General features: G+C 48.1%; 1 protein-coding gene across 3 annotated transcripts in view; it reads left to right on the top strand.

Annotated features, from left to right (window-relative positions):
- LOC126516697 (nose resistant to fluoxetine protein 6-like) overlaps positions 1-24,028 on the top strand; it is a 194,094-nt gene that overhangs the window by 132,005 nt on the left and 38,061 nt on the right. For all 3 annotated transcript variants that reach the window (XM_072285500.1, XM_055063918.2, XM_055063919.2), the window contains one exon: positions 21,727-21,844. In XM_072285500.1, the coding sequence (XP_072141601.1) occupies positions 21,727-21,844 (118 nt within the window). The remainder of the gene's footprint in view (positions 1-21,726; positions 21,845-24,028) is intronic.

The following is a 24,028-nucleotide window of genomic DNA, read 5'->3' as shown; positions in this document are numbered from 1 at the left end:
TTTTCTACTCGGACAACGTGACGCAAAATACAAGTAGAATTAAACCTGTTCAGCACCACCATACAAGGAGAGTGGACACAGTGTCGCGCATCTTACGAGAGTCATTATTTGCTAGGACTCATTCATATATATATATATATATATATATATATATATACTAACGCGTGTGCTTGCTTATCTTTCCCCGGTAGCTGTCTTTCACCGGCTAGCAAATGTTAAACGTTATCGCTCAGCGCAAGACTCGCCTAGTATCAGATACATGTAATTTCTCAAATGTTATTTCTGCGTGCATCTTTGGAGAGCCGGCATGGTTCGTGGCGCTGATGCAAGTTGACATCCCCGTGCCTCTGCCGGGAATGGCGGCTTCAGCGGCGGCTGCGTCTAGGAAGCGGACCGGCCTCCAGAGCGACACCGACGGCGATGACACCAGCGTCTACTCGCTCAGCAGTGAGGACTTCTCTGATGACGCCTTCGAGCTTGTGCGGAGCCGCAAGGCTAAACGAAGACACACCACCAGGGCATCCATGTCTTCGAGCATGCCAACGGTAGGATCAACTCAGAATACCGCAGTCAGTACGATTCTATTTGTACCAGAACTCGCTACCGACAGCCTGAGGCGACTCAACACACAGTCTGTATCGGTGCAACTTGAAGCGGTGGCGCCAAATCAGATAGCAGACGTTAGAGTCAACACACGAAAAAATGTGTTGGCTATCGACGTCACACGTGAGACTGCGCTGAGAAATTTGACTACAGTTACAGAACTAGGTGACGTTAAGCTCCGCTCGTACATCCCCCAGAACATTGGTTCAACCACTGGTGGCATCTACGACGTGGACGTCTCGATCTCCAGCGCCGACTTGCCGATCCTAGTGAAGCCTGCCGTTGATGGCGTCGTCATAACACATGTGTATCGCCTCGGCACTTCCCGCTGTGTGAAAATTATATTCAAGGGCGAGACTCTACCTTCGCACGTCAAGGTGGGCCACTTTAGACACCATGTGCGACCATTCATCCGAAGGCCACTGCAATGCCGCAATTGTATGAGGCTGGGACACGTGAGTGCCGTGTGCGAGAACACGAGAGTTTGCTCACGCTGCAGCGAGCCCCACGCTGCAGACTCTTGTGCAGCCACGGTTCTCAAATGCACCAATTGCCTTGGGTCCCATGATGCTTCCTCGAAGGACTGCCCCAAAATGAAGAAGGAAAAGGCGATCTTGAAGCAGATGGTGAGAGACCATTCGTCTCGTCGGGAAGCTGTTGCGGCCGTTAGAAAGCGTCGCTCCCGACGCCACCGGACTTCAAAGAACGCTGATACCTCTATGCTCACGCCAGCCGCCATGGTCTTGTCCGATTTAGATTGAATTGCCCCAGGCCTAGGGGGCAGAGGAGTAGGTGATGTCGGATGTACACCCCATCCGACGTCACCTATTCCTCTGCCCCCTTTTCCTGGGGCAATTCAATCTAAATCGGACAAGACCATGGCGGAGAACAATACAACGTGGTCCTCACTACTAATGCAACAGCCAAAGCCAGAACAACAGCGGAAGTCACAACCGAAGCCACTGCTGATGCCGCAGCCGATGCCACAGTCGGTGGTACGGCCGATGCCACAGCCGGAGGAGATGCCACAGCCGGAGGCGATACCGCAGCCGATGCCACAACCGGAGGCGATGCCGCAGCTGCTGCCACAACCGGAGCCCGAGCCACGTCAAGTGATACAGCTGCGCACGGCTGTAGAGCGAACAACGCGGCTTCCTGACAAATTACCCGAAGAAGACCGGCAAGTCGTCACGATGCTCCGGTCTCTGATGAATACCCTTCGAATACTCTTAAATAACCTGAACACTCCGTCAGCGCGAAGTGCAATGCAAGTGCTGGATGCTCTCAATTCAGTACTTGCAACTCTTGAGTAAGCATCATGGCTCACCCGCGTCATTATATTCGCACTGAACTCAGAACGGCTGGGGTTTAACTTAAAAATATACTGCCACGCACTGCAACGTACTGCTGAAGCCCACCAGATCCTTGGTCTTCAGTGGTAACTTCAACATGCATCACCAGCTATGAACCACCAAGATTGACGGCAGCCTAACCTATCGACGGAGCACTTTCTTTGACTTGACTGATTTCCAAGTGCTTTGCTGCGTGCACAGACAGTGTTCCCTCTATCCCGCTTTCCTCTTTCTGTTCCCCCTTTCCCTTCCCCCAGTGTAGGGTAGCAAACCGGACGCTCGTCTGGTTGACCTCCCTGCTTTTCCTCTCCTTGCTATCTCTCTCTCTCAAATGTTATCGCTTGTTCTACCTGTTGCCTATGTTTTCACCGAACCTTGTGTAATCAGATTATGCACGCGGCGCGAATAGTGGTGTACATTCTAGGACTTAAGCGAACACCAGCGATTACGTATCTGCAGATCAGATTATGACGATCCGCGAGAGTACTCGCAGCTGTCATTGTACTACGTGTTGTTTTGTTGGGCACAAGTTCGTCCAATATATATATATATATATATATATATATATATATATATATACGAGGTGTGTTAGAAAAGTATCCAACCTTAATTTTTTTTGCGAACACCTGATGGATATGAGACAGGCGCGCTTGCATCAGCCGACCTTGAACCTTCGTGCGCATCCGCGAATTTTTTCCCGCCTGCCGATAGCGTCAGTCGCTGGGACGCAGCGTTTGAGTGAGGTAGTGCGCAGCGTTCTCGTCGGTTTTTTATTGCAAGGAAAATGGCGGAGCGACTGGAGCAGCGCTACTGCATCAAATTTTGCCAGAAACTGGGCGACAGCCAAGTGGGAACCATTCGGAAGATTCAGACGGCTTTCGGTGACGATGCTATGAGCAGCACACAGATTAGGGAGTGGTACAACCGGTTTAAAGACGGCCGCACGTCGGCGGAGAGCGAGCCACGCTCCGGTCGGCCATCAACTTGCCGAAATGACCAGGTCATTGCCGAAGTGATCGCTGTGGTGATGCGGGACCGTCGTGTGACTATCCAAGAAATTGCGGTAGAGGTGGGCATCAGCACTTTTTGTGCACATTCCATTATGACCGAAGATTTGGCCATGAAGAGAGTTGCGGCGAAATTCGTGCCGAAGCTGCTCACGGTGGAGCAAAAGCAACTTCGTGTTGAAGTCTCACAGGACATGCTGGATTCCACGAACAGCGACCCCGTCTTCATGAACACCATAATCACTGGTGACGAGTCTTCGGTGTACGGGTACGACCCGGAAATCAAATCCCAGTCGTCACAGTGGAAGCATTCCACGTCACCAAGACCAAGGAAGGTCCGCCAAGTGCGCAGCAACGTCAAAGTGATGCTGACTGCTTTCTTTGACTCCCGCGGTGTGGTACACCACGAGTACACACCACAGGGTCAAACAATCACCAAAGAGTACTACAGGGATGTCTTCCGTCGCCTGCGGGATGCTGTGCGGTGCAAGAGACCGGAGTTGTGGGCAGCAGGAAATTGGCGCATCCATCACGACAATGCTCCTGCACATTCGTCGCACTTGATTCAGGCTTTTCTAGTGAAAAACCAGACTCCTCTGTGTGTGTGTGTGTGTGTGTGTGTGTGTGTGTGTGTGTGTGTGTGTGTGCGTGCGTGCGTGCGTGCGTGCGTGCGTGCGTGCGTGTGTGTGTGTGTGTGTGTGCGTGTGTGTGTGTGTGTTTGTGTGCGCGTGCGCGTGCGCGTGCGTGCGTGCTTATTAGATGAACGAGGAGAAGGGAAACAGGGGGGCTTGATTTTTGTTAATCACGATCATATAGATAAACCCAACAGACGATGGAGGAGGAGGAGGAAATAAAGAGAGAAGGCAGGCATGTTAACCAGAAATGCGTCTGGTTGGCTACTCTACTCTGGGGGACGGAAAAGAGGGAATAGAAAGACAATAAAGCCAAGGTAAGGACAGGGGTAATTAGCTGTGGTCGAAATTAAAATGTGGAAAATAATGAAGAAAAGTGAAATGAAAATGACCTCTACAATCGGGACTGGCTTCCCACGCATAACTTTGACACTCCTAATGCTAACACATTAAAAACACTGCCCGCTCCCATACACTCTTTTAGAAAATAAATTCAGTAATAGCCATTACGGTCAGTCGCACCAAACGTACGTGGCTCGCATAACTGGCATCCCACTAACGATCTATGAATCACACTCATATTGCAGGCCATCGCACCTGTCATAGCGGCTGGTCGGAATATTTTAATGTGATAACATTATGGGTATCATTCAAGAGTGTTGGGCGTTGTGATAGTTTAATGTTCTGATGTCTCTTTATTGTGCCCTTCGTTGCTTGCGAGATCACGCTCGTTTCCTGTCTAGTTACCTCACTCTCGACTGAGGCTTCTGCAGTTATTTTGGCTTTCTCATTCGTTGCTTCCATGCTAGCCGCGTCGTTCTGGTCCAAAGTGTCATAGCTTTTCTCGAGCAGCGCCCTGAATTCCCGTTCTTTTCCTCCAGCGGCTAACAGGTTTGCCTGCTTTCTCCTAACGTGGGGGCGAAATGCAAAATGCTCGTGCCCCGTGCATTGGGGGCACGTTAAGATCCCCTGGTGGTCAAACTTAATCTGGAGTCTCCCACTACGGCGTGCTTCGTAATCAAAGCGTCGTTTTGGCACGTAAAACCCCCTAATTCAAAATGCTTTTTTCCTAACAACATTCCCTCTTTCTCTCTTCAAACCGTAGCTTATTCTGGACCTCACTCGCCAGTGGTCGGTACGCTTCACCCTACCTAACTTTTGCCCCACCTAGGCTTACGGTTTCATCGTTAGGACTTTTCCACTTGTTTTTGTGTTTATAGAAGAAATGTACCCGAATCGTATACGCATATACAAAGTATTCATTGCAGATAGTTACCGCCTGTGATTGTATGTCTGTGCGCCCTGTCTCTCTCTATCTTTACTTTCTTCTTAGATTTCTACCTCCCGCTTCCCCTTTCCCGAATGTAGGGTAGCCGACTAGCTTTTACGTTCTGGTTAACCGCACTGCCTTTAACTTTTCTTGTCTCTATCTCTGTCTAGGCATTTATTATTCGCTATTAGGTATTCATTGTACATATTTCTTACTGCCTGCTATACTGCTACTAGTAGCCCTTTGCGCTCATGCAACTTCTGCAGTCGATGCCATGATTTCTTATTTTCTCTTCTCCCCTGGAGGAGCAATAAGATACTCACGTCGCTGATGTAGTGAGGATGATTACACGCTTACGCTACATCGTGACATGGAACAAGTGGCATCGTTTTGGTTGACGTTATGACGTATGCATTCGATCATTAGTGTGAGTCAGCGTGGGTTCCGCGTTTTATTATAATAATAAGCCCTGAGAAGGAAATAAATAAACCTTCACGCGGTCATTAAACACCATTCTGCGCAGCGAAACGTCTTCTTAAAAGACCCAGCAAAAGTTAGCCGCGTTCAGCAGCTGATCCTTAGAAAAAGTTGGGCAAGCAAGGACTCTCCGTCTGTGGCACCATATGCGTGGAAACTTCCCGCGCTGTTCTCACGAGGCCGGTTATAATGCGCGCGTTAGGCGACAAATTCTCCTTCGGGGTTACTTCTACGAAGCCATGAAGCGTTCGCGCGAAACGTGGAACCGCCTCCTTTTATTCGCTGCGTAAACTAACCCGCACCGTGTGCGCCGACGACCTAAACGCGTATTTTTCCTCGGCGCCACCCAGACGGGCAATAAAACTCAGTGCGGTCAACACCGAAAACAAATAAAGCGTAACTTAATTTTTTTTCTTCTTTTTCATCAGGAAGACATGTGTACGTCATGGAGTAGCTACAGACCGTACGAGTAGAACTGGAAGGGTCCGTCTCACGAAGCAGGCAGCCGTGGCGGCTCTGTCCTCTTCTCTTTAGCTGCGCCATATAGGACTTCAAATTGACTTTTTGCGTAAATCGTTTCATGCCTTTCTTGCAGTATACTGTGGGGAACAGCTGCTGAAAAGTGACAGCGAAGTTATATATATCCAACACGGATGTTAGAATTTACGTGACGCGGAGCTTTCCTGAAGCGGTAAAAGAAATGTCATAAAACATTTAATTCAACACTTGTTATAGAACATAACAAGCGATTACGTGCCTAGATACTCGGCTCGGAGAACCCCCCAACACGCACGGAGAACCACACCACATGTTCCACGCGATTGCGCGCTGCCCTGTCTCCGGGATCGCCCCACTTCAATCGTACAGAAACCGACCGAACACACCCGCCAAGCCCCGGGAAATAAGGCACAAAAATATTCGCTATAATAAAAGGTATTATGCGCATAAAGGCTTATATTTGTTGCAGTGAGGGGGTTTATATAGGTACCGTTCGTTGTATAATTGTGTAATTCCGCAGAGAAGAGAGCCGGCCATTGACGCATCTGTAGGGGTAGTACATATATCGCCATATATACATATATAAGCCGATTCCTTATATGAGGGCTGCCCTGTGTACGGGCTATTTGGACAGACAGCAGCAGCCAGCAGTACCAGCCATGGTCAGCAAAGTTCGGGAGGGTTCGCAAAAGAAGTGTCGCGTTAAAAGAGAAAAAAAATGCAATAGCTGGACGGCATAGCTCCTGCCGGTGACTTTATTATAAAATGTATTTGATCTACTTCAAATAAAATTTGAATTTAGCGCAAGCATATGTGATTTCTAAATGAGAACTGCTTGCTGTTAAGTTTCAAACCTTACTTTCTTGATTAAACAGTGCAGCTGTCTAGTGGGACTTTATCAGGGTTGTCCTGTCTGTATTATTTGGTTTTTGTTGTTTGCTATGAGAAAGCTAACACCGTGTAATAAAGCTTTCTGTGATGCAGAACCAGTGCACGGCCATAAATAGGCCGCCAACTAACACCGTTGACACCGCCGTTAGGTTTCCTTACTTTGCAATCTCGTTTTCAAGTTGAAGATCCTGCATTAAAAAATCAGCGACCATTCCCCTACCGAAAAATGGGGATACGCGAAGCTTGTCCTGCGTGCACGTCACCTGCGTCATGGTTAAAAAAAGAATTATGGGATTTTACGTGCCAAAACCACTTTCTGATTATGAGGCACGCCGTAATGGGGGACTGCGGAAATTTAGACCACCTGGGGTTCTTTACCATACACTAAATCTAAGTACACGGGTGTTTTCGCATTTCGCCCCCATCGAAATGCGGCCGCCGTGGCCGGGATTCGATCCTGCCGCCTCGTGCTTAGCAGCCCTTCACCACAGCCCCGAAGCAACCATGGCGGGTGTTCGTCACGGTTAAGTCACCCCCAGGTAACGGTGCCGGATTGCTTCGGCCTCCCGATACCTCAGATCACGATCTTCTTCTCGTTGTTGTCGGATCGCCTGGGCCCTTTCACGAGCAAGTTCTCGCCGCCGCTAGTCGAAGGCTGCCTGCTCCTCGGGGGAACGCACAACGCGTGGCCGTCCCATCTGTTTTCCGAGACTGAACTGAACGGAAAAGAAGCCGGCGCAGCGCGCGCGAAACCATTTCCTGCCCTTTCCTTCCCCGGCGGAAGCGAAACGGCTCTTATTGGTTGCCCGCGAGGCGTGAACGCGCGCTTATGCAGCTGGCATCCTTGCTAATGACTCACGCTCCGGCGCCGGCGCAGCTGTCAACTCATCAAACCGCGCTTTCCCGCAGCTGCTCTGCTCTGGGAGCGACTGGTTTTTCTATTTTGAGCGACTACGACAACGCGACCGAAACTAGTGAGCCAATACAAGCTTCGCTTGAAAACGGATAACATGTTCAGTGTGAAGGAAGCACTGGCACAAGTATTCGAGTGCACAATTAATCTTAGGTCGAATTCGCAATGCTTTTCGTTCGTAAGTGCTCCTCCGATAGCCATCTGTAGTAATAAGCCTTCTGTAATAATATACCCAGCATCAAGATTGGCTGCAATTTCCTTTACGAACAATTCTAGCGTAAGATCTTGGTAAGACTTTTTATCGTTGCGGACGGTTCTACCTTCTTGTACGACGTAGGTGCACAATGTTTTCAAGCTATGTGCCGGATCCAGTTGTCTTGCGAGCGCACTAATTTCTCGGAAATGGCAAACGCCTGCACCCCTCGTTTCCCTGTTGATAATTTCTAAAATAGCTGGCAGCTTGCAAGAGTTGCTCGGCATCGCACATACACTTTCCATATACCATGTCGGTTACAAATGCAAAAATCTACGGCGGGAAGCAACTTTGGAAACGAAATCACAGCAAATCCAACGGGGTTGAAACACTGTCGGGCTGCGTCATAAGTCACGTCATAATTTTTTCGCGAAAGCCTGAGAAGTGTTATAGGAGGTGTTGCAAGAGCTCGGGGACGTTGTTAGCGTCATCTCTACCACCGAAAATCCTGACAAAATCGTGCACCCCCGTTTTTCTTGGCGTCCCGCATCGGTAACATGTTGGAAAATTGGCCCACGTTGAAAGTAACACGTTGAAAAGTTTCCCACGATGGAAAACCATCTTGTGGTTCACTGCATTGTAAGCAGGCTACATCGAAATGTGTTTAGAGTACGCTGGGAATAACTGCATTGAATATGCTTGTTATGCAACAATCTGGGTCTCACTAAACGTTCACAAATCTGCGCTCATACAAAAGATTCAAGATGATGATGAAGCTGCTGTTTTACCTGACAGTTAATTCTATATTTTTACACATAATAGAGGGTTTTAGAAACGTTTGGGGCCCGACGCAAATAGCGTTGTCGCCATTGCGCATGCGTCAGACGCAATGGGTGCTTGGGGGGCGCGCTATTTCTCACATATTGGCGGCGAGGAGTTACGGAGTCGCCATCTATCGGAAGCGCCTCGCTGGCGTATTATGAGGGATCACGTGGCGCGCTCTTCATAGGTTTTGCTGTCAGTGCTCACTGAAAACACCATGCGCGAGCTCTTCCGAACATTTCTGTAAGTACTTTCGAAACGAGAGAAGTTTATTACTGTCTAAATAATAATCTTGGACAAACTGAAAGCACACAATCGTTTACAGACGCTATTTCTTTACCAAATACGTACAGTGAACGCCACTGCGCGCGGTCGCCGCGATGGAGTCTCCCGAACCGGCTTCTTGCGTGAAGGTAGGTAAACGCTGAGAGCAAACTATGTGAAATATGTTCTTATAGTGTTTGTATAACTAAATGGAGTGTAATAGAACGAAGCCTCAATGCAGCGATCGCGCACAGATTCGCAGCGACCGACTGCGCGTCTGCATGCTTGTCCGCGCACTGTTTCGTTTTCACCGCGCGCGCGTTTTCGCACCGTGCCATGAGATTTAGGCAGCACAATATGAGCATTTGACAGTATACAAGCAACCATTGTTGCGTGGGCGCTATCACAGCTGTTCAAAAATAATTTCATTGTAGAGACTTCGACGCCTACGAAGACTGTGATGTGCCGTCGCGACGATTCAATCTTTTTTTCTTCTAAATTCTTTGACCTTTCAATAGTATTTCTCGAGTTGCGTCGCACTGTATGTTTATCGGTGTTCTCAGCGTGCACTTTCCCGCTGCTCCTTTTTTGTAATTTAGCGCATTAATTCATAACACAAACATGACCATATGCCATGCTTTCCTTAAATGTGCTTCTTACCGCTGCCTTTCCACTCCACTGAACTTGCCAGTATCTATAGCATCGACAAGTTCATAGACCAAACCGTCACAACATTAGTCGAGCAGCGGACTCGGGCGAGCGTCTCAGTGCGCGTTTTCAGAACATCGCAGACCGGGCGCCGTAGCAGAAATCTTCCTCGCGTCTGTGCTTGCTGCATACCCGAGTTGTAGCCGATGACTGTTTGCCGGTTTTATGTTTCGCCAGCCAAGCTTCACGCAGCTTCTTGTCCTGCGGCTACGTGCGAATAAGGCTGACACCGGCCTCCGTTACGTGCGTCCGGCCCTGCAGCACCGAGCAGTAGCCTACCATGTTGCGCGCCTTCAAAGGCAGCCACTACCCATTGTAGTGCTTTCAAGCGTTGTAAAGGAGACACTCGAAGCGGGAAAATTTCGCCACTAAATGAGGACCGCAGCGTACGAGGGAATTTAAACTCGTTTTCAGCTTGCTTCGGCGCGCCCGAAGCAGCCGACGCGGCCGCTATGTCCACGTGATCCCTCCTAGCACGTCACGCCGACAGTGGCGGCAGCCTTTCCAGTGGTGGAGCTCGAGGCCAATAGCGCGCCACCCCAAACTTGCCCCAAAAGTTCCGTCTCAGCACAGATGGCGGCACCTATCGAAGCGACGGCTCTCTCCTTCTACCAGCTTGGACTCGATTCCTGGCAAAGGCAAATTGGTAAAGTTCGTAAGATATATACGAGCGGTGATTTAGGCTATCGTTTTGTCTCGTCTCGCGTGAGTGAGAAAGATTGATCGATAAAAAGACGCTATTTTCGGTTGTGGATTTCAGAGCTGGTAGGCCTAAAATGGAAAAGCTATAGGCGAACATAGATGCCCGATTCCTTTGGCGTAGCCAACATTGTGGCCAAACGTGGTCGAAGCGCGCCTTGTGAATCTTCGACGACCGATTTAGTAATGTCTCAGTCGGCCGATCGATTTCGTAATCTCTCAGCATCGGCCAAGTTCTCCGAGCGCAACCCCTCGTCGACGTTTGCCGATTGTGGTGCGCAGGCGCAGGGAGCATTTGGTCCCCCCCCCCCCCCCCTCCGTGTGGCGATCCCCCGGAAGTGCACATGTAGTTCGGCAAGTTTCGAGGTTGACCTTAGTCCCGAGAAAAGATGCTTTGCAGCACTGAGAGGTCGTTCGGGAACGAACAGGCGAAGAGGCAGCGTGGGACGGATGCGGCCATCGGAGCGGAGAGCCCAGTGAGTGTCCCCATGCATTGGCCGAACATGATACCTGTACGGTCTCGACGATTGGCTCAAGGTGGCGTGACCGTCACGGACTGAAGGGGTTATAAGGCAGCGAACCATCGGAAAAGGAGAGACATTCAGAGACGTGCTGCTTACCCCGGGCCGCCCCGTACCATTTGCTGCCGGTCGACGATGACTGTTTACTGTTATTTTACTTGTTTCTAAGTAGTGTACATAATGTGAATAAACCTTCCGTTCTCAAAGTCCACTTCAATGTCGGCCAACTCCCGCACTCAACTGCAAGAGCAATAGCACTAATGAAGGCAGGAACTTCCCGAACACGATTTAACTAGGGCTATGACATATCCCTGTTGCGCGAAGTTCGCGCAGTGAACCCGTTTGTTGACCAGCCAGGATGGTTGACAATCACCGCAAATGTGAAAGCTGCGACGCTAAAGAATTTCAGCCTGCGGGCACTTTATTCGCGACGGGCTGGACCTGTTATTGCATGTTTTGTACTGCATGGCAGTGTTCGTTGGCTCTTTTGCGCTTGAGAAGCTTGGTGCGGTATGAGCGTAGCATACAAAAAAAGGGAAATTTACAGAGGCGCTTAAGTTACCTTACGTGCATTGAATGCGAAAGCATCCTGACTCTCCGCGCGATACTTTTCACTTGTTCATGTGCTCGAATTGCGCGAAGTCAATCTTGGGAGTGGGCCAGGTCGGTTTTGAGCGTGAGCCAACTGGATTTTCTAACTGGGCAGTGCCAATTTTTTTTTTTTTGTGTGTGTGTGTGTGGGCCAAGGCGCCCGTCCGACGCCGGGGCTGTTCGCCATGGGATTTTGCATGCGAGCCGCAGCTCGTCCATCGTCGGGAAGGTGACGTCCTTTTGGTCACGGGACGTCTTCTTCCTGGTCACGTGTGCTATGGTACCATAGGGTGTTAACGCCGGACGCTCGGCGGATTTTCCGCTTCATGGGGCATGTAGTGCTTTGGCATTAATATACCTCTGAAAAGTGACAGCTGCTTCTAGCTGACGTCGAAGAAAGAAGTTATGGAGCGCGTTTCTCCCCGAAATTCGCTGTGTGTGTTTCACCTTACTATGGCGCTGTGGCACGTTTCTGCAAGGTCGAGCACGTCGTGTCTTGTGAATCAACACCCATCGTAGTGCTGACTAAATGGATCGCCTTCTCCCCAAGGTCCAATGTGGTGGCTGAGGGGCGCGTTCGTCGGTGAAATCTGCGGCGCGTCTGTTGTTGTGATGCCTAAACTATCGCCTACAGCGCTATCGACGCTACGGGCTATGAGCGCGCGCGCAATTTGCCTTTTGGATTAACTTGGCTAATGACGGCAAATAAGTCAGTCACTGAAAACTAAACACAACGAATTGCTTGTTGGAAATAGATGAACCTCAAATTTTTTATAAAACACCGAATTGAGTAGCAGCCAAAAACTACTTCCTTTATCACATTTCATGCATTATTTATAGTAGTTTTGCTTTGAAGCCGGGCGCTAGACCATGTGTGCAAAGACCTATTTGAAAAACTTCTTGCTCCTGCGTGTGTTCAACGCAGGCACGCGGAAAGCTTAGTGGGACTCCAAATATTACGGCCCCTATTCTCAAACTCTCTAATTACCTTATTTTAGGCGCATATATAGTCAAAGAGTTTGAACGCAACACGGGATTGCGGTCGGCAAAGGAACGCTCCGTGACACGTAGTGTAAGTATAGGATGAATTCGCTGCGTATATAGTCGCGTGTCTTCGCCGACACAAGACGCAAAACGCCAAGTACAATTGTGTTTTTTTTTTTCCGCGTCGCGTGCATCCGCCATTGCTGGGACCCCTTGCGTGCAGCACGCGACGCCTCCTGCGTGATTTGCGTGCTCACGTGACTTCGCATTATGCACGCTATGACGTGAGTTACGCACTACAATGTTTCTATAACAAGAACTTGGCGACAAAATTAAGGGTATAGGCGGTATTGCGCCGCCGCCTTGCCTGATAGTTGAATAGTCGCAGCCCGTACTCACAAACAAAAAAAAAGCTCTTACGCTATATTTGTTCGTAAGAGAAAAAATTCCAGCCAGTTGTGACGATGGGCATGCTATTATTGAAAGCGGTAGCATAGCAGTGTGTGGGTGTAGGCTAGTTGATGATTCATGATTTTGGGAAGTAATCGCAAGCAGAACACGAGACTTGAAGAAAGGTATAACACGAAGCGGTATATGCTGACAGCTTGGCGTTCGCTTCATTAAATCATCAGTTGTGATGTATACCGCTTCGTGTTGTCGCTTTTTTCAAGTCGCCTGTTTTGCTTGCGGTTACTTCCCAAAATCTTGAAAGGGGCTAGGGCCAATAGCAAGGAGCACTCACCAACGAAGGGCTTTGTAAATTTGGCCCCAGGTATTTTTTTCGTGGGTGCGTGTGCGTGCTTGTTAGTGACATGAATTTAAAGGAGAGCTAACGCAGAGCAAAGTACACTCGACATTAAAACAAAAAAGAGGCGTGTCTAAATGAATTTGATGAAATCACCAAATATAAAAGCCAAATAAGTAAAACGAACTTTTAATTATCGTGAAATGCTTTTTTTTTTCCTGTTTGTGCGCTTAAAGGGACACTAAAGGTTAACATTAAGTCAACGTGGACTGTTGAAATACCATCTCAGAAAACTGGAAACGCTTGTTTCGTGCGAAGAAGAGACTTATTTTAAGAGAAAATGCGTTCTGAAGCGTCCGCGTACCTCTAGCGCAGTTCAAATCACCCACCCTCCGATCGAGGAGTATTGACGTCATGGTCTCATAGTGACGTTGCGCCGTCGGTGAGTAAAACGGCTCCCGCAGACGGCGCTACGGCTTTTCTGCACAAAACGCAAACGCGCGGCCAGAAACAGAGCCAAGACAGAGCCGACAGCAGCGCGAAAGCGGAACTATGGTGGCTGGCGGAAGGGAAAGCGCACCACAATAAGCTGGTTCTTTATTTTATGACGCCAACTTCGACGCTCGTCGCAATGGATGACCCTGACAACGACACATTGGCTCGCGATGCTGGGCGCGAGTTCAGCGATTTAAGCACTGATGAACGTGACCTGCTGTTGAGGGCTCGCGCTGCCGGCGTCGTTGCGTACTACTACGACGACGGCCTGCTTTGAAAGGCATTTCACGCAAATTCAGTAAGTCGGCGTTGAACTCGTAATCCTCTGGACGAAAGTGCAGCGAGCAAACTACGTGATTTTTCGGCTCTTTTCCAGCGCGCTGTGGCAGAGGTACGGCACTTAACCACTTCGAACGGAGAGGTTCACTCGTTGGCACACAGTGATAAGTAACGTTGGATTCGCCGCTGCAACTGCCCTTGGCCAAGTTCCGCGGACCGTTTGCGCCCCACGACATCACATGGACGTGGCATTCTCGCTGCTTGTTGCAAATGCAAGTTTCACGAGACAGCAGGACCACCGCAGCACGACGCGATAAAGAAACAACTGAAACATCAAAGCGCGCGCGGCGCAAGGTCGAGCGCGCAGAGTCGAGCGAAAACGAAACCTTCGATCACTCATACTACTCAAGGGTAACGTCAGAATGTTTTTTCTTAGAATCGAATAGAAGTAGACAAGTAGCATTTTCTTCCGTCTTATAATCTAATTAAATGATCTTTTTAATATGAGTAGTTGAGTACTAGTGAGAAAAATTATGATGAGGAGTGCTTTCGTCATCGGGCTAGTACCGGAATGTCGCTGGGGGGTCTCAAATCGTGTCATGCATTTACCTCAATTTCTCGGTTACTAAAGCTCTGTTCGCGATTATATTCACGCCTTAGACGTTCTAGAGCATTGCTTTATCACTTTAACTTGACTTTCTGGTAACCTTTAGTGTCTCTTTAAACGTCTCTGTTGCAAGAAGGCTGAGAACCGAGGCCAAGGCCGTATAGTATGCGCGTCGCAGTCAAAGTTAATCGTCTCAAATTGTCAAACGCGAGCGTACGAGCACTGCAGCCATTACAAGGTGCGCACGCGCGCGAACGCACACACACACTCCTTTTCTTTTCCAGCACATAAATTACTGGAAAAGGGCAGTAAAGGGCGTCTACGAACTCACATGTTGTTATTTCCGTACGACTATATTTTTTACGGGGTGTTTCGTTCACATTTACGGGGTGTTTCGTTCACATCAAGAAAAGATTAAGGCCAGCTGTAGAATTGCTTTTAGAGGTCTTAATAAGGCGGACTGGCGGGGGCCTCAGTGGTTTTAGTGGATTGCCTTATTGGCTTTAAAAGGATTGTCTTGATATGTATTCTCGCATCGTCTTAATACTTGTGTGTACTTTCAGCAAGAGTCTGTGTGTTCCAATAAATAGCAAAGGTACGCAGGACGGCAGTTAGAAGGAAACCATTTTTACGGGAACTACTCCCCCCGTCTTCGCAAAACTACTCTTGTGTAAGAGCGCTTCGGGCAACCACCACTCGTGGTTGCTCGCGATCGACACGATAAGGAGATGATTGACATTGCCATACTGATCCTGATTTCTACTACTATAGAGCATACACTTATCAATTTATCCTAAAGATTTCCTTCTCTATCTTTGTGGGTTCATACTAGGGGAACGTATCTGCATGATCCAAATGAGCAGAGCTCTCTTCCCTGCCCTTCTATGCATCATTCTCTCTCTCTCTCTCTCCATAGTAAGCTCGATAAGCTGTTTGGCCGGTGTCGAGAAAGCCGTCGTAACTATGACATAGAGAAACTCTGGTCTCAGCTTGTAGCGTTTCTGGGGTTTTCTTTTGAAATATTTGTGCGTTACTGAACGACAAGAAAGGGGGTTACCCGAGGGGCCCGATTTTTATGAATCATACCTGCATCATGAGAAGCCAACAAACAAAGATACCAAGGAAAACACAGGGGAAATCACTTGTACTTACTAATTGAATTAAAGAAATGATAAATTTGTGGCAATGAAAGTGGATGGAAAAACAACTTGCCACAGGTGGGGAACGATCCCACGTCTTCGCATTACGCGAGCGACGCTCTAACCAATTGAGCTGCCGCGGCGCGGTAGATCTATTGTGCGATACTGGCCATACATGCGATTTTGCTGCAATGCCTTTTCCGATGCTATTCCTTTTTTTGAAGTATTCAGAATAACATTACTAAAGATGTACATCTGGCGCTGCAATTCATCCTCCTTGGGAACCATGTGAAGCCAATGGTTCTTTCTACGACTTAGCGTTAATATGTTCAGAAAACGATTTGCAACGTCTCTTGCTTTTATTGGTGGTTATATTCTGTTGCTTTCTAGGCTATTAACGTTTCCTTTGAGCTCACGGTGGAAACCCTGAGAACGCATATCAGACATTTGGCACGGGCCCCCTATCACCACCTTGCAACACTACCTTCAGACAGGCACCAAGCATCATTCTCAAAAACTGTCGTCAAGTACAACGACAAACTTCCCTCAGGCTTCACCGCTGCATCTAAACCATCGATACCCCCTTGGTGCCTTGTCAGCCCCACAGTCCATCTCAGCGTGCCAGGAATCGGGAAAAAGTCTGAGCTGTCGTCGCCTGTGCTGAAACAACTGTCTCTGCTTCTTCTGCACGAGAGGTACGCAGACAGTGCACATATTTATACTGACGGTTCCACAAACATCCAGTGTTCGTCCGGTGCTGTAGTCGTCCCAGAAAGAGGTATTACCATCAGCTTTAGGACTGACCACCCAACGACATCTACATCTGCGGAACTAGCTGCTCTTCGAGCTGCACTTTGTTTTGTCAATCGGGAACCACCTCGACAATGGTCAATTTTCAGCGACTCAAAGGCAGCCCTACAATCTGTACTATCAGCTCTGCGTCGCGGGCCATTCGAACAGCTCGTGTTCGATATTAGATGCCTACTCCATACATCACATGAGAAAGGACATCACGTGACGTTTCAGTGGCTGCCAAGTCACTGCGGCGTCATCGGAAATGAAGACGCCGATAAAGCCGCTCGGACAGCTCTTGAAGACACGCAGGAAGAGGCCATACCACTTTCACGGTCCGACGCAGCCAGCAGACTTCAAGTGCTTGCACGGGAGATCACGCTCTCTCTATGGTACACACCAAGCAGCCAGACCAACCGCAGCAATCATCCACACGACCTGCCCTCCTTGATGCATCTCTGTATGCCAACCGGACTCCGCCGAAGTGAGGCCACCCTGCTTTATCGCTTATGGCTAGGGGTGGCCTTCACGAAATCTTACTCGTTTCGCATTGGAATGGCCGACAACGCTCTCTGCAATGCCTGTCTTTGCGAGGAGACGCTGGAACACATTCTGTGCGACTGTCCTGAATATAATGTTCAGAGACAGTCCATGCGTCCGTTCTAGCGCACCTTGACAATAGATCATTGTCAGTTGCAACCATTTTCACATATCGCCGACTGAAGACATCGCAGCTGAAGGCGACGAAGGGACTACTTCGGTTTATGAAGGATACGGGCTTGGACAAGCGGCTGTGACAGTGATGTCACGTACCGCACAAGAGTGACAGACTGTAACCAACGATGTGTGTGCCGTGTTATGTGCCCTCTATCTCTTCTCCCCATCTTTCATCCCCCCCCATCCCGCTCCCATGTGTAGGGTAGCAAACCGGTTAGGCGAAACTGCTTAACCTCCCTGCCTTCCTTCTCCACTTTTTCCTTCCTTCCTTCCTTGAGCTGTTAGCTAAGTGTATTACATTCACGGTGGTTTCATTTTAATGCGCAACCTAAAACGCATAAACACAGCACAACACCTTCTAGTTCGAGTAGTATGAACGAGTGTCGCTATAATAGATGATGTTTGATATATATATATATATGTATGTATATAGCGGCTTTGCCAGGAAAGAGGATGCACGTCCTCACACCTGCCTGGCTGCTCTGAGACTCCGGCTCACGTTCAGATTACATGATGGTCCTCTGGCTCAGATATAAAGAGAATGCGAGATAGGCCGAGTGGGGACACCGATCCTAGGCCAGCAAGGCATCAATCCCATTCCATATTGCCATTAGGCATTTCCGCAATATCGAGCTAGAGAAGTATGGTTTCTGCCAGGACCGTTGAACCCCTACCTGCAATATTATTTCGCTTCGCTTAATATGTAGCTACGCAGTGCTCCTTCTCACTGAATCGAACGGGTCGCTCCGTACAGGCCTCACTTTTACGCGAGTAAATGCAGCACGCCTTTTCAAAGTACTGTCAGAAAGCCGAAGGCACATTCGCTCTATATATTATGGTAGCGCGGGCGTGGTGCACACAGCGACCACCGCTGTATACCGGTGTCCAAGAACTCGACAGCGCGCGCTTCACTCTTGGGCACTGCGTCACGTTCTCTAGCACCGACACCCGTCCTGCACTCGCCAGCGTTGGGTAACTTCTGCGCTAAGATACCGTGGAAGTGCTGCTTGCTGGGCCAGTTGGTTCATGCCGACACTTGAGAAAACCAGCGAAAACATTGAGACGCGAACACGACCGAAAGAAGAGACACCACAACGCTGGACTTGCAACTGCATGACATATATTTGAAGACACGGATCAACCCTCGCACATCGAACTTCTGACGCATGCGCAATGCTGTTAGCAAGGTGCACGTTCTTTAAATTGATGAACACACCACTTTGGCCCTAACTACCACATCCTTAAATTCAGACATTTAAAAAGCTATCTCTTTATCGCTCAGAGAGCTGGAAGGGACACTGATGCATTTTCCTTCCTCTTGTGCACTGATATAAAATGCTTCAAGTATTTGTCTTTCGGTTTTTGTCCGGCCCCTGCCAAGGATCGTCGCATTTTCAAAAAGTTGTGCACCGTCAAGCTGACGACAGTGGCGACAATGAAAAGCCAGGTGACCAGCTCCTTGTGAATTGGCCAATGCACAATACTTGCGCATCCGGTCATTGACAGATGCGCGAGCACCCGTCAATAAGAAAAAAAAGAGTATCAGATTTTTAGACATAACACTAATTTTTCGAGACGACAGCCACGTTTGCTAGATTTATTTACCTAGAATTGAGAAGGCTTTGCTTCCGTTTTAGCCAAGCCATTCCAAGTTAGTAAAAAGAAGTATAGCCACCTTATGTTTCCGGTGTGCGCTACAGAAAGGCTGTTGTCACGCCTTCCAGGAAATCCTTGACTGTCAAATTCAAAGGCTAACTGCAGCGGGTTTTCCTGCACAAGTCCTTAAGGCGGTAGCTGAGAGCTTACGCGTAAATATTAAAAGACAAAACAAAAGTTACCGAAAATATGACAGAAACAAATAAACAAGAAAAGTTCACGTGATGCCTTATATTCATAAAGTGTTGCACAATATCAAGAAAGTCGCTGGGCGACATGGTGTACAATTAGTGTTTTCCGCTCCGTGTCAGCTGCAAGGACTGTGCACGCGCATTGAAAATGCTGGAAAGAAGAAGGAAGACGGCAAAACGAAGCATGTGAACAAATACGTTAAGGGCGCGACACATGTTATCTACAAAATCCCGTTGAAGTGTGGTAAGGTCTATATTGGCCACACAGGTCGATGCGTCAAAGACCGGATGCGCGAGTATTGTGCATTGAACAATTCACAAGGAGCTGGTCACCTGGCTTTTTATTGTCGCCACTGTCGTCAGCTTGACGGTGCACCACTTTTTGAAAATGCGACGATTCTTGGCAGGGGGCCGGACAAAAACCGAAAGAGAAATACTTGAGGTATTTTATATCAGTGCACAAGAGGAAGGAAAATGCATCAGTGTTACTTTCAACTCTCTGAGCGATAAACAGATAGCTTGTCTAAAAGGCTGAATTTAAAGATGTGGTAGTTATGGCCAAAGTGGTGTGTTCATCAATTTAAAGAACTTGTACCTTGCTAAGAGCATTGCGCATGCGTCAGAAGTTCGATGTGCGAGGGTTCATCCGTGCCTTTATATATAGGTCAGTTGCTAGTCCAGCGTTGTGGTGTCTCTTCTTTCTGTCATGTTTGCGTCTAAATTATTTCGCTGGTTTTCTCAAGTGTCAAGATATCGTGCTCAAACGGCTATATCTTCAGGGCGCCACCGTTTACGTTTGACAACTTCTTCAATTAATTCTCATTTGCACCGTTATCCTGGGTTTATATGCATCGAAGGAACGCACTTACAATGAAAACGTTGCGCTCATCACGTGCTTCTCGTGCTGCTACAGTGTCCTCATGTATAGTACCTGTGCTTAATCGTTTTTCATTTGTCTGACGGTTGAGCTCCCCTCCGACCACGGAATGTCTTCGCGTGCATGTACGGCTAACGTCGTAAAGCAAAATTGATGCTGTAGAATCGCGTCGGTATTCTATCGCAGTCGCTTACATGATGGCAGCCGAGGGAGTAGGGGAGCTGATGCTTACATTAGGGCAAATGCGGCATATAATAAGTAATTAACTAACTGCGTGTGATTGAGGGCTCATATTACGCTGCGCACACAAAAGAACAGTCTTGACACGGCGTGTTACTGGAATGGTTGGCGCCTAATTCGTTTCGGAATCTTCCTGCGACGAACACATAGAAGCACACGTTCACGCTTTGTAACCCTTTCCTGAGTTCGTTTCGGCTGCGCTATACTTATGTGAAACGGCAATGCGATGGCAAGCAGTGGCGGCCAGCAAATGTAATGCACTTACAGTTCATGTGAGCACAGCCATTCATTCCTTCTACCTTGTGGAAATAAAAAAAGAAAAAAGAAAAATAGGCGGGAGGTGAGGTTTCTTGACAAACAACACTTTGTTGTTGCGCAGTAAAGAACAGTGAATGTAGCCGAGTGTTTGCGTTGGTTACATTCGTGGGCGGTGCCGCGTTCAGCTGCAAACGTTAGCCACGTATTATCGACGTCAGAAGCTTGCATGGCGAGTAATTTGCGAGGTCGCTTGATTTCCGAGAGACCTTGACACATAGCTTGAAATACAAAGTTGAATGTTATATGTGCTACGAACACAGCGTTGCATTAATTTCGACTGTGCGTCCCCAAACTAAGAAAAAACTGAGCCTTTCCCCGAAACCCGCGTCATGTAAACCTTTAGCACCCACTGTACGCCCTGAAGGAAACAAATTCACTTGCACGTCGACTTCTTTTCCAAGCCAGTCGTAAATGTTCGCGCTCCTGGCTAATCGTTGACCATTATACTCCACGGCTTTCCACCTTTTTCATAATCTCGCAGAAAAACATTTCCTCTCCTCTGTTCAAAGTACAACGTATTTCTGAAATGATAGGAAGCGATAGTTCAGCAGAAATTCTCGCCGATACCTGGGAGTTTCTCAATGCTGAGCACTTGCGGAAGCATGGCGTTGTCCGGCAACGGTAGCGCTATGTAGCATGTAAAGGAGCCACTGCAAAAGCACATCGCACAGCACTCTATACCTGCTAGCACTGGTTCTGTTAAATATATACTTATATAGTACCCTAGTTTAGCACCGCCTGATTCGCCCGAACCATTTGATTTATTCAGAAGCCATCTATGGTGCTCCTGTGCATCCTCCCACGTGCGCCCAGTGCCCACTCTCTTCCTCTTTCTATTCCCCATTTCCTTTACCTCCAGTATTGGTTAGCAATCCCGAACCTCGTCTGGTTGACCTTCCTGCCTTTCCTCTCCTTTTTTTGTCCCTCTCTGCATCCGTGTTAAGCATGTTCTTCATGTTTACAATCCTACAAAGTCTAGCGCTGGCATTCCCAACTACAAATCGCCACGGAGCAAGCTGGCCTAATAAGCTGAGGCAATCGCGGTTACTGACGGAATAACATAAGAGCATGCACGAAAACCGAGCATGCTCGCAGCGCATGAGAAAAGAAAGCATCTTGTCCCAGCGACAATGTGCATCTAGCATGTGAATGGTCTGGCATGTGATTTGAACGGGCATGTGAACGTGGCCCATCTTTCATACGCGACTAACGCGTCTGAATCCATACCGCCGCAAACTAACGCAGGTCTACAAAGACGTGCTGCTGACCTACACAAGGCTGCAGACATCCATTGCAGTCCGAGTGGGCATCTGCGTTCCCTCGACGTGCAGCAAAGAGGACGTCTTCAAAATGCTCAACCCAGGTAGGTGCTGGCACTCGCTCTTCAGCCACCTCTCGTATATACTATATACGCTTGTCGATGGTTAGCACTGTGCGACATGCGCGCGCACTGCTGGTATGCGAACGTCGCGTACCGACTACAAACGCTTTTCTGAAATGCAGGCACGCGTTGTAGCTCACGTAAACAAAACAGGCGACTGACAGAGCAATGAAAGGTAAGGCAATGTGTAGTTGCAGTACATTTCAGCGAAATAGATTACAGTGCAAGTATTGCCTGACGTGAATGTTGTATTCGAAAGTGTTTAGAATGCAAGCACTGGTTTACTTCTTTTCTTTCAGAACTCTGCCCGTACGCCATACCATAAAAAGTAATGATAGTGTAGCCGACGAACTGCAGAACTTTAGCGTGCAAAGTAAATTGCTTCAATGTAATGACAGTCGGCTGGCAGAGTTTCAAATGTGCTTGCAACAGAACGACCGCAGTAATTGAACCATTTTCCCCACAATAGCAGCCACATCTAGCAAGTACTGCTTAAAAGTTCATATAGTCGCCATTTATTATTCACGCACTTGGTCAAAGGATGAACTACTTGTGAAGGCGGTGATATTTCCTTTTGTTACTGAAATGTGTAGCAACCTCCGCAGAACATCGCTTTGTATCATTGTTTGCTTTTTTCATTTACGGGATGGCTAACGAACTGAATATACGGTATCGTAGGCTGTAATATTTGTGAAAAGGGCTTAAGGCGACACATATTAATCCTCAGTCGCTCTGTAGAAGCTGATGTATCTTTTGTGTAATGTGTCATTGTTAACTATATATAGATTCTGCGGAGGCACATACCGCTTTGCGAGACTTTGTCACCCACTTCACTAAGTGTACGTACGTTCTATCCTTTTACATTCTGACAGGAGGAAATGTTCACCCTACGAGACGTAGGAAAAAAAGAAAGGACTGTTTTGCCTCTTCAGGTTCTATAAGCAGGCTCGAATGCGTCCCCCGTGAAAAGACAAAGAATTGGAGCTCTTTATAAGAAAGAGAGAAAAATAGAAAATCCTTGTCGCTATTTTTTGCCAGTTACCTCTACACTGTTAACTACACCGTACCTCGTTTGTTTCACTGCGGACACAAAGACCATTACTGCACCGCACCGCGATGCCAGCGTGGAGTAGGTGGTCCAAAAGCGCGGCAAAGGCGGCGACCGGAAGTTTCCGCCATAAACCTGCCGGGAGTCCAGTTTGCTCAAGGTCAGCTCCGAGGGTCTTTGTTTTTTTTCCCCTCTCCTTTGGTAGGGTTGTACCCCGTAGGGAATCCCTGATATCTTTACAGGGATTTTTTTTTATCGACATTGGCTTCTTGTGCTGCGCACAGACCGCAGATGAGCGTTTCCGAGGCAGTGAAACAGAATCATGAAGGGGAACCAAGATCAACCAATCACGTGCAGCTGTGTGAACAAACAAGTGTGATTAAAATTCATGTAGTTATTAATAAAGCACGGAGAAGAAGATTATTTCCCCTACTTTTACCTGCCTAAATATTTACATGCCGAAGAAAGAATTACACGGGCATTTGGTGAGGTAACACCATGCGATGCTGCAACAGCTGCAGTCTTCGCGGCGATCAAAAGGTGTACATCCATGTAGTCGTTGATATCAAAAGACGCCTGCAGTAATGGGCATTGTCAGCTCGCGACAGAAGCTCGTGAATATATAGCACACGAGGTTTCTTAACTTGAAAACATTTTGTCCAATGCATCCAGAAAAAAAAAAAAGTCAGGTATACGAAAGAGAGGTTACCGAACCGAGAAACAAGTTTAATGCACTGGTTGCTACTATATAGGCTGACATCGGCGTGCATAAACTTTCTTTGTAGTGCTACTTCGAAATGTGTGCATGTTTATGGCGAAACGTAACAGGCAATGTAATGTTATGGCGCATTTACCGTACACATTCACTGGTCAAACATGCGATAACTCTGAAATGCACGCTAGCGCCCGAACGCTATAGCGGTCGACCTTTGCTCTCAGCTTCATTTCGCGCTTTTCATATCGTGCATTCATTTGCACGATCGTAATCTCTGTGCAGAAAACTCGCGCGCTGGAATTCTTCATACAACGCGTGTAGCTTTCGCGCGTGTTTGCGAAGTGTCGGCCGCTCTGAATGAATCGGAATGCCTACTACGTTTTTCTCTTTTCCATGGAACCGA

Source organism: Dermacentor andersoni, chromosome 1, assembly GCF_023375885.2.
Source record: "Dermacentor andersoni chromosome 1, qqDerAnde1_hic_scaffold, whole genome shotgun sequence".
NCBI lineage: Eukaryota > Metazoa > Arthropoda > Arachnida > Ixodida > Ixodidae > Dermacentor > Dermacentor andersoni.
Note: the sequence above shows the minus strand (reverse complement) of the source record. Positions and strands in the feature narration are given on the sequence as shown.